The 12384-nt window shown below is 38.5% G+C and overlaps 1 protein-coding gene across 1 annotated transcript in view; it reads right to left on the reverse strand.

Annotated features, from left to right (window-relative positions):
* The window catches only part of LOC126248694 (1,4-alpha-glucan-branching enzyme), an 86818-nt gene that overhangs the window by 37242 nt on the left and 37192 nt on the right, over positions 1–12384 (reverse strand). Inside the window, exons 6-9 of the mRNA XM_049949975.1 lie at positions 9926–10016; positions 3291–3500; positions 3115–3186; positions 2672–2843 (exon numbers count right to left, since the gene is read on the reverse strand). Of these exons, the coding sequence (XP_049805932.1) occupies positions 2672–2843; positions 3115–3186; positions 3291–3500; positions 9926–10016 (545 nt within the window). The remainder of the gene's footprint in view (positions 1–2671; positions 2844–3114; positions 3187–3290; positions 3501–9925; positions 10017–12384) is intronic.

Below are 12384 nucleotides of genomic sequence, written 5' to 3' on the forward strand. Positions count from 1 at the left end.
AAAAGTGATTTTGTATGATGCTCAGAGAGAAAGAGAGAGGAGAGAGAGAGAGAGAGAGAGAGAGAGAGAGAGAGAGAGAAAGTATTTTGCATTTAATCACTCTCACCGACAGTTCAGCAGTTGTCAATTTAACATTGAAAACTAAACAGTGGTTTGACACCTGGTGATACCTTAACGAGCATGACAATGGGTTGGAGATGAAACAAAAAGAAGACACCGAAAGACTAGCAATAGTATACACAGTTAACACATTACAGCCAAACGACCTTCCATGCAGAATAAAATGTTTCTGGCACAATATAGTCTTTCAACTTAGATTTGAAAACCTGCAGTTTATCACCCAGGTTTCTGTGCCCTGGAGAAATCCTATTAAAATTTAAATATGGAAAATAGTGCACACTCTTCTGTACAGTGGTTAAAGAACTGTTATCCATATGCAAAAATCATCTTTCTTAAGTGTCCACCAAGTGAACAACACAGTTCCTTTCCACAAACTCCATATTATTAACAATGAGATCTGCAAGGGAGTCTACAAACACAGGGAGGCTAGAACTCTGACATAAATTTACAATCTCCATGCAATTAAAGTAGCTCACAGGATCATTCTGACTGCCATTTATAGGTGGTGATGGTGGTTGTGGTCTTCATTCTGAAGACTGATTAATTGCAGCTCTCCATGCTAGTCTATTCTGTGGAAGTCTCTTCATCTCTGCCAAACTACAGCCATTTGGCTCTTCCTATTGTACTCAAGCCTTTGTCTCCCTCTACAACTTTTACCCCTCCCCCACTTTCTTTCACTACCAAATTGACTGTTCCTTGATGCTCAATACGTTACCTATCAACCAAACACTTGTTTTAGACAAGCTGTGCTATAAATTTCTCTTATCCCCAATTTCATTCAGTATCTCCAAATTAATTATTCGATACCCATCTAATCTTCAGTGTGCTTCTATAGCACCACATTTCAAATGATTCTATTTTCTTCTTGCCTGCACTGCTTATCATGTATGTTTCACTTCCATACAAGACTACGCACAAGAAATATACCTTCAGAGAAGCTTCACTGAAGAAAAATGGCATAACTTATCTTGCATATCTGGTGGAATAGTTTTGTCATGACTGGCTTCCCAAGGATCTGAATAATTCTGAGGGAATGTCGTCTACTCCAGGGACATTTTTTCTTTCTTTACTTACGTCTTTCAGTGCTTAGTTAAAATCTTCTGACAGTATCTTCTCTCATTTCATCTACTCCATCTTCTCTTTTTCTAATACTGTCTTCAAGTTTGTTTTCCTTGTAAAGACCCTCTATATATTCCTTCCACCTTTCAGCCTTCCTTTCTTTGCTTGGTATGGGCTTGTCATCTGAGCTCTTAATATTAAAGCAGGCGCTTCTCTTGTTCCAAAAGTCTTGATTTTTCTATAGGCTGTATCTACTTTTCCTCTACTCATGCATACTTTTACAGTCATGTATTTCTCATCCAGCCACTCCCATTCTGCCATTTTGCACTTCCTGTTAATATAATCATTTATTAAACATCTGTAGTCCCTTTTGCCTGCTTCATTTTTATACAGTCTGTTTTAGTCAGTTAAATTCCATCTCTCATGCATTATTTAAGGATTTAAACTGGGCCTTGTCTTTAATTCTATTTGGTGCTCTGCTGCCTACGTCATTCTCTCTTCTCTTGCGTTCCTTCCCCCCCCCCCCCCCCATTCACTCAGTCGTTGCCTATGGGCCCTTCAAAATTCTCAATAACCTCTGGTTCTTTTAATTTATCCAGATCCCACCTTCTTCGTTTCCCAACTTTCTGCTATTTCTTCCATTTTAATCAGCAATTCATAGCCAAGAAATTGAACTCAGAGTGCATATCTGCTTGTGGTAATGTTTTTCAGTTTAAAATCTGGTTTCAAAATTGCTGTCTTATTATAATATAATTTATCTCATACCTTCCAGTTTCTCCAGGTCTGTTTCATGCACACAACTTTCTTTCCTGATTTCCAAACCAAGTGTTAGCAATAATTAAATTGTACTCTGTGCAAAATTCTATCAGGTGTTACCCCTTCCTTCCTATCCTCCAGTCCATGTTATCTTATTATTTTTTCATCCTTTTCTTTTCTTCTACTGAATTTCAGTCCTCCATCATAATTAAATTTGTAGCTCACTAATAATTTCATTAACAGATTAAAAGAGGTAACCCCCAGGGGAATATTATAGGACATTACTGTTCACTACATATATGATCAGGTGGATAACGTTGGAAGCTCTGTGAGGTTGTTCACATTTGATGCTATTGTATGTAGGAAACTTGCACTGTCAGAAAAAAGCAAGATGACCTGCAGATGATTGACTCTTGGTGCAGGGACTGACAGTAAACTCACCACTTAAATAAATGTAAAATATTGTGTATAAGCAAGCAGAAACACCAATCATCGTTGTATTACACAACTGGCAACCACTGGGAACAGTTACAATCATAAAATACCCAAGATTTTGAGAACAGAACTATCTAAAATGGAATGACCACATAAGAAGAGCTGCACATTTCATCACAGATTCACTTACCAAATACAGAGTGCAAACCACCTGAAATGTTTTATAGTCTTGAAACTCAAATTACATGAAACACCATTTAAAATAATCTTTCCCATATAATATTAAAAAATCCACACTCACTTCAGCAATAGTTGTGATTTCTGGATACAGATCATGTAGAATGTGATTTGCCATCATTAAGTACATAACACTTTCTGTGTCAACGTCAAGATTAAAGTAATCATCATAGCTTCCAGAAAATCCTTTATTAGCCCCATGTGAATGGTAGAGCATCGATGTAACACCATCAAATCTAAAATATATATGCCAAATTATAAATATTTGCCTTTACAAAAAATGTATAATTCAGATAAAACGTGAATTTTTAGCGAATAGAACAGCTAGTAAAATAAAGCAGTTGAACAAATGTCTTTGAAAGATTACTTTTATATATAAAAAAAAGTTTCCCCAAGAGATATAAACAAGCTCCGAGTTCACACCTATGAATCAAACTTTTCCCCCCAGTCATATGCTGCTAAAAAACTGTTCAACAAATTAATAAAATATACCCAAAGCATTCTTACCTAAATCCATCAAACTTATATTCTTCTTTCCACCATCTCAAATTTGACAACAGAAACCTTAGAACTTCATACCTAGAAAAAAATAATGAAGTTATTTCAGGGAATATGATCTCACTATTCATATTATATTTGAAAAATACCACAAAAGCAACTATTTATGTGAAGCAACAACTTACTCCGTATAATTGAAGAGTCTACTGCCCCAGCTACTGTGGTCACCCCGTGGACCATCATGAAAATAACAGCTGTTGGTTCCATCAAATTGATTTAGGCCATCAAGAACATTTTTGGAAGCATGTGAATGAACCAAATCTATAACAACATACAACCCATTGGCATGAGCTGCATCTACAAGTTCTTTCAGTTCTTCAGGTGTACCAAAACGGCTAAGAAGAGAAAATACAATATTAAAATATTTGTAACACATGACAAAGCCTCATATACCACATTTCTTCTTAATGTTACTTCAGGTGCAGTGACCTTGCACGTATATAATACAAAGGAAAGGAACTGTTTAATGTCATGTTTACAGAGCAACACAATGCTTGTCTATATATAGTGATATACGGAAGGGAAAGAGAATTTCAGTACATGCCCTCCTGATCAATGAAAAACATTCCTCGTTACTGTTGGCTTTCTGGATAGAAAATAAGTTACACAGTACCAGTAGTTTATAGTATAGATTTAGGTCTACCACATGCCATTGATTTTATAAAGAGATTTAATCATAAGAATCTTTCACTCCAATTAACAATTTTCTCACATTGGTGAGGTGTGTAAAAACACATGACAATTTAATCTGCAACCCACTGTCATTAAAGTGTTGATTACAGCTATCACTACAGTTGTCACTTTACAGCTAAAGAGGGATTGCATCAGGGAAAGTTTTTTTAGAAACTTCTTGCACAGCAGATGGAGGAACAGAGTGACAAAATAATGTAGACCATTAAGACAACGTTGAGATGACAGGCATATATTTCAGAATTAATTTTAATGAATTTCTTCTTATGGAGTTTGTGAAGGACTTTGTGCATGTGCCTCCTTTGCCAAACACAATTCTAGAACTCAAAATGTGCATTTCTAATGTTGTTATATAGGTAACTCTGCATATGCTTCAGAACGTGTGAAATGGATTGTCACTTAGATTTCATTTGTATGACCAATGGAAATCATGTAGGACACCTATAAAATATTTAAAACAAAATTTTGAACTTCATTTTACATTCTCTGTAACTCTTATCACTGTAGATCTATGCATTAAATAGTTATATCTATTTATTATCACTATATTCATTTTGAATTGCCCTGCACATCATCAACTGAGAAATGGCAGTGACAGTTGCGCTGAGCTTATGAGTGAAAACCAAACATGCTCTTTAACAATGAATTTCAGACATATAGTTTTGGTTAACAGGTTTCTCAGAAGCAAGTAAATCACCTGCAGATGAATGATAAATCTTTACCGATCAACTATTCTGTGTTGAAATAGATTGACGCTGGTTTATAAATGCAACACACACACACACACACACACACACACACACACACACACACACACACCCGCGCGCGCGCAGCTCACACATACGACCATTATCTCTGACTGCCAAGGTCCAAATGCAAGCAACTGTGCATGAGATTGGAGAAGCAGTCTAGGTGGAGTGAGTAAGGAAGAGGGAGAGCTGAATACAGGTGGTGGATGGTGTAGAGCTGTTTGTGGGAGTCTTTTTGTTGTGCCTATCTGTGACTCCACATCTCCACTATATGGTGAGTAGCAATCTATCCTTTCCATAATAGTGCCATAATTCAAATGTTATAAATAATAACTGACACATGTATCATGAAATCTGGGGAAATATCTAGCAATGGGAAGTTTGCAATCAGTATGTATTGCCTGTTTTGACTTATGGCATCAACACATGGACTTCTAATGCAAAAACTTAAGTTGTTCAGAAATGACTGGGAAGACGCAGGATGGGAATTACTAAATTGGAATGGAGGACATTATGATGCGTGTAATGTACATGAAATGGGAGTGGGTAGGACATTTAAAACAGGTGAATGAGTGATAGGTGGACCACATAAGTAGTCTGCTGGATCCCAAGAGACTGAGAAGATAACCTAATGAAAGATGGTATAATAATGGTAGGAAACCTGAAGGAACAGTACTGATGTGTACCTGAAAACCACAATCCATGGAGAAGCCTGAAGGACACCTTTTTTCCAGTGGTGGACATCAAATGGCTGCTGCTGATGATGATGATGGTAACACACACCCTGAATGAATGAAATATTTACATCAAATAAAACTGTCGCATGTAACAATCTGTTTCTGTTTGCATACTGTGAAAACACTCTCCCATATAATGTAACACAACTTGAACAGAATCCAACAGTTGGGGTGAAAGACAAGAAGAACTGGATGAAAATAATAAAACAAACTGAGAAAAGGCAGCTGCGGAGACTAATGAGCCAAAACAAGCACTGAAGGACAAAATTATGCAAAATTATTGCTTCAATCGGCAACTGACAGCAAAGTAATACTTATACCAATCAATCAGAAAATGCTACTGCAATCTGGCTGCTACAAATGTCCTAATAAGAAAAAAGAAATGAGTGCCAAACTGAAAAATTGCAACACTTGAAGGGAAAGAGAAGATCTCAGTGCCTGCCGAATTTGTTGCTAGATGTGTACACGAGCAATTGAATTAGAGATTGCTGCCTGTTGGTGACAGAGCCTTCCTGTCGCCATGGGGAACGGAATAACGCTGTATCACATGACTGTACTGTCATCAGACCTTGCACTGGTTGTTGCTTTGACAGTAAGTGCTTGATGTGTAAATTATGCAATATCGGCCCATTTGATTGCAGTAACATCAATAGAGTTCATCAGTCACCTAGTAAACATATCACATAGCGTATTTTATCACACCCATTGCACTTTCGTGAGATCACTGGACACTACTTTCACTTCATATGCCGTATCCCAATTAAGAATGGCCAAGTGAGTTCTGTTATACTATGAATTCTTCGATCCGTTTGTACATCTGGATTAAAGGCTTAGTAGCAAAACAGAACTCAATGTGTCATTCTCATCTGAGAGAGAGTATAAGTAGTGAAAGTAGTGTCCAGTGGTCTCCGGCAAGTGTATAGGACTGATATTGTTGATGATATATACTTGTGAGCCAAGATAATCACCGATCTGCGTATCAGGGATCTGACATTTTTAGTTGGTTGTTTGGGGGAAGAGACCAAACAGCGAGGTTATCGGTCTCATAGGGTTAGGGAAGGATGGGGAAGGAAGTCGGCTGTGCCCTTTCAAAGGAACCATCCCGGCATTTGCCTGGAGCGATTTAGGGAAATCACGGAAAACCTAAACCAGGATGGTCGGACGCGGGATTGAACCGTCGTCCTTCCGAATGCGAGTCCAGTGTGCTAACCACTGCGCCACCTCGCTCGGTGACATTTTTAATGCGAACATTTTAGGTTAGGTATTACCATGACTGTTATTAACATTAAATGGAATAAGTTTACTGTTACCAGTCACTGTTTAGTTATCTCCACAAACGGCACTGTCTCCAGTGGTCACAGGTTCCTTTCACTGTCTTAACACATCACATGTATACTGTCATATTCTGTAAACAAAATATGACAGTATACATGTGATGTGTTACAACAGTGAAAGGAACCTGTGACCACTGGAGACAGTGCCATAAGTTCCTCCAAAAAATCGTACACACACACACACACACACACACACACACACACACACACACACACACACACACACAGTCATATTAACAAATGTAAAACCACCTGATGATGGAGGTTTAAACCTTTGAAACATGTCATGGTGATAATTAAAAGGTGACTGGTAACAGTAAAATTGTTGTTTCATTTAAGGGCTCTGACAAATCATTGGTCAGTTTGTGGGGGTACATGGCATTAGATATCTTTGCACAGATCATAAAATTTGCGTGAATAACAGGCTGTTGATCTGCATATGTGCTGATGACACCCGACTGCGAGCCAGATGGATTCAATAGGATTTACATCAGCTGATTTTTGATGCAGAGACATCAATGCGAGTTCACTATAATGCTCCTAAAAGCACTGCAGCATGGTTCCGGCTCTGGGACACAATCCGTGTTTGCCAGTCAAGGCACTACTTCAAATGAAGCTGTTTGTGTTGTTGTATTAATGGCAGCCTATGCGTGCCTTAGTCCAGACGCCACTAGTTTCTGACCAACTGACCAATGATGTAGCGCGACACACAATGCTGTGACGAGACCATTACTTATCTTGGATGGCAGGCACAGATTTGAAGGGGTTTGGTATCCTCAATGCTAAATACGGCTATCCTCCCTTGTCAAGGTCAGATGTGGTTGACCAGAACCTTGACGATGAGTATACACGCTCTCACATTCCCATCTAGTCCAACATCAGGTTACTGGCACATCCTAATGTATTACAGATCTGGATATTGCACGAATTGACCGTCCGGCCAAATGGATATCCACAATGATATTGAACTTCATCGATTACTGATAATGTTGTCTCACACGAGCATGCGGCATCTCCATGTCCTTACAGTGATCACTCAACACCTGACACAGTCTACTCCCCCTTAATATACTACCAGGCCTGGTACAAACACTAAACATGAACAACACTAATGCACTCTGGTGACTGTTCTACCTGTGACAGACAATTGCAACTTTAATTATTTAAATACCTGCTGATGCCGTGTACATGTATGATGTTACATAGACATTGAGCATGTCATCTGGATTCTTCACCTTTTCCTCAGACATTGTATATGATCACCTCCAAACTTGTATCTTGCATAATGACTGCAAGGATAAAATTAGAGGCATGCAGGTATACAGGGTGTTACAAAAAGGTACAGCAAAACTTTCAGGAAACATTCCTTACACACAAAGAAAGAAAATATGTTATGTGGACATGTGTCCGGAAACGCTTACTTTCCATGTTAGAGCTCATTTTATTACTTCTCTTCAAATCACATTAATTATGGAATGGAAACACACAGTCCGCAGCTCATGGTCGTACGGTAGCGTTCTCGCTTCCCGCGCCCGGGTTCGATTCCCGGCGGGGTCAGGGATTTCTCTGCCTCGTGATGACTGGGTGTTGTGTGATGTCCTTAGGTTAGTTAGGTTTAAGTAGTTCCAAGTTCTAGGGGACTGATGACCATAGATGTTAAGTCCCATAGTGCTCAGAGCCATTTTTGGAAACACACAGCAACAGAACGTTCCAGCGTGACTTCAAACTCTTTGTTACAGGAAATGTTCAAAATGTCCTCCGTTAGCGAGGATACATGCATCCACCCTCCGTTGCATGGAATCCCTGATGTGCTGATGCAGCCCTGGAGAATGGCGTATTGTATCACAGCCGTCTACAATATGAGCATGAAGAGGCTCTACATTTGGTACCGGGGTTGCGTAGACAAGAGCTTTCAAATGCCCCCATAAACGAAAGTCAAGAGGGTTGAGGTCAGGAGAGCGTGGAGGCCATGGAATTGGTCCGCCTCTACCAATCCATCCGTCACCGAATCTGTTGTTGAGAAGCGTACGAACACTTCGAGTGAAATGTGCAGGAGCTCCATCGTGCATGAACCACATGTGTCGTACTTGTAAAGGCACATGTTCTAGCAGCATAGGTAGAGTATCCCGTGTGAAATCATGATAACGTGCTCCATTGAGCATAGGTGGACGAAACTAAAATGAGCTCTAACATGGAAATTAAGCGTTTCCGGACACATGTCCACATAACATCTTTTCTTTATTTGTGTGTGAGGAATGTTTCCTGAAAGTTTGGCCATACCTTTCTGTAACACCCTGTATACAGAGGCTGGAAAGTGATCCTCGATTTTGCATTACACATCTCTGCATTTGTCCCATTATAGGTGGGCAAAAATGTAGACTCTTTTTGATTTTCAACTAGAGCAGATTTTGTTATTGTGGTTAATGGACAAAGAAGACCAAAAACGGTCAGTTTATGAAGTGTATTGAGAGCAACACTGTCAAAAATGTAGTCGCATGTGTGTCTCGCAGGGATACACTGATTATGATTAACAGTGGATGAAACTAGTCCTCCGTACTGGTCTGCTGAACACTGCAGGGGGTTGTGACAGAAACTAATGGCTAATATGACATAATAGTCATCACACCTGAGCCTCTGTTTCTACATGCACTGACTGATGGTTTCATGAAAAATATATCTGCTGTTAGATGTCAATGTTAAAGCCTTTTTCAACAACAGGTTGTTGAGGTTATGCAGAGCAGATTCTCAAAGATGCCAAGTGTTGGAATGTCTATGTCCTACAGGTCACAATTGTATCATCATCATCCTCATCCTCCAATGGTGGTTGAAATACCATATTTTTCAACCATATCCAACCCTTATAGGTCCTAAACTGATATTTCCTCTCATATATGTTACAGATTCACCAAATTTTATGGTGACATTAGTGAATACCCTATTGATAACAAGAAACAGATAGTCACAAGTTCAGTATTTACTTCAACAGTAAAATGAAATATGAGTGATACCTGAACAACATGACATTCTTTGTTCTGTCTCAACTATTTTATTATTGAAATGGAAAGGTAGAGAATATTTAAAGATTTATTTATGAAACCTAAAAGTTAAGCAAGTGAAAATATCCCCTACTGGCAGTCAGTGCCTATATACACAGAATAAGGCAATAGTATACACACAATATGCGGAGAAATTGCAGGAAAGCATCACTACACATTATGGTATTCAACCTGAATGATAAGCACTAGAATACCTTGAAGCAGCATAGAAGTTAGTAACTAGATAGCCAAAGCTTGCATAGTATGTGTGTTCCATCACTGCCATAAGCTGAATTGTGTTGTACCCTGAAACATGGAAATTATGAATAAGAATTTACTAAATACAGCTGTCAAAACAATAGTTCCAAATTCATAAAAATTATATTTTCTCTCCTTTCAATATTAAAGGCCATCAGTAGGATCTACACAGAAATGTTATAACAACTCTTTTTTACAACTATGCTAGATGGGAAAATTAACTGCAAATTATATTCAACAAAAATATTTCAGTTATTGAAGTGGCAGCCAATGCCACAATATGAGGAAATTTCTTTGTAAGTATGGAATACAGCTTACAGACTGACAAGCACACAAAAAGCATACCAGAAATGTATATTGTATGATCATTTTATCTTTTTCAATTTTAATTGTTTTTAACAATAATCATGAGCAAAAGAGGTAATATATGTAACTCCACAAATTAATTGAGCCACAATATTTGCATTTCTCGATTCAAAAAACTTTACCAACAGCCGTATATTTTGGGTTATTTTATTTTATATATCAAATGCTACCAGTTCCAGCAATTAAGTACTGTCATCTTCAGGCCCCATATGCTTTTCTTGTATTAACAAGCTTATCGTATGATGCCACAAAACTAACCATAAATCTGAACCGTTATCCAACTGATTCATATGAAAGGGCGTCAGTGTCACCCTTTCATATGAATCAGTTGCATAACTGTTTGGATTTACGGTTCCAGTTTTATGGCACCACAGAATAAGCTTGTTAATATGAAAAAAGTGTGTGGGGGCCTGAAGATGGCAATATTGAATTGCCGAAACTGATAGCATTTGATACATAAAATAAAATAACCCAAAATATACGGCTGTTGGTAAAGTTTTTTGAATCGAGAAATACATACCAGCCGATGTCCCCTGGCCATAATGGACCGACAGACAATATTTGCATGTTTTACTGCTTCCATTACCATCACACTGCATCACAAGGTGCCGATAGATTTATGGACCAGAAACTGTTCGGTGAATGAACACTCAATTTGGGCTTCAATGAGAAAATATGGCCTTTGCAACTATTTGCATGAAAGTACTGGACAAATCACGTGGCACTTTGAGAATATTGCCAGGTGCTATGAAGAGACATTACTCCCCACATGCCCTGCTGAATATGTTGAGACCTGAAGAAACCAGAGAGTTGGATGTCGTTCCAAGAGCAGACTGGCAACCAATTATGCCACATATGTTTGATTACGTGGCTGTGACCATGGCAGATAATGCTGCAATCAACTGCTGACTACTGAGCAATACAAAAACTGTTTCATAGCAGCTAAAAAATATGTGGCTCCAAAAATTCTGCAGAACATTTTAAAATTGTTTCCATTCATGATTCATAGTGTATGGTACCTTATATAATAAATTGCACACTAATAAACTGACTTTGTTCTTTGTTGTCAGATTCAGATTGAATTCAACACCACCTATCATTGGAAGACATGGGATGAAGAAGTACTTCTATGACTGGTGAGAACAACAAAATACTATATGCTATTAATCTTTGCTTACAATAACCATCAATAAGCTTCCTCACTTAGTGAATGTATTACATTCCTCAGCTACTGTGTGATGTGGATTTGTGGCCAGCTTTACGGGTCCCACAGTTACTGCTTCCCCAATATGTCATCTCCACCTTACAACTGGAGCAAGTTGTTGACCACAACTGTTTCCATGCATGTCGAGGCTCCACTGTACAATTCTTTCCCAGTTCAGCAGTTTCCTGACTGTACACTTGCTTACTAATGAATTATTAGCCCATCATTTTAAAATGAGAAGGGAACTTACTCTTTTGCAGAGAATATATTGTGCTGTTTATATTTAAGATCAAAGTTTTCAAATAAATGTCTGCCTCATTCACTGGCTCTCAAAATGCTGAGAGTTCTGGTTTTAAGACTCTCTGAAAACCTCGATTTGCATCAATCTACAGAAAATCAAGTTTTTGTATGTCCATCCTCGTGTTTGGAGGTCTGGAATATATCGGCCATTTACTTATGTAAGTACATGAAACACCTACAGCAGTTCTTATGATGTCATTTATTGTATGGCTACCAGTTTCGGTGCTTCAGTGCACCAGCTTCAGGCCTTAGCTGATGCTGAAGAGGTTAACACCACCCGTATACATGATGCATCAGTGCAATCTGCAACCATGATGTTCTCTTTCTAGTCATCAGCTATCATTGAGTCGATAGTTGATAGTTGGAGAGACAACATCATAACCCCTTCAGCATCAGCTAAGGACTGAAGATGGCGCACGAAGCACCGGAACTGGTAGCCATACAATAAATGACATCATAAGGACAGCTATAGGTGTTTCATTTTCTTACATAAAGAAAATCATGTAAAAAGACTTATTATCCATACCCAGAGAGATGCTTCATGGA

This window comes from Schistocerca nitens, chromosome 3 (assembly GCF_023898315.1).
Source record: "Schistocerca nitens isolate TAMUIC-IGC-003100 chromosome 3, iqSchNite1.1, whole genome shotgun sequence".
Lineage (NCBI taxonomy): Eukaryota > Metazoa > Arthropoda > Insecta > Orthoptera > Acrididae > Schistocerca > Schistocerca nitens.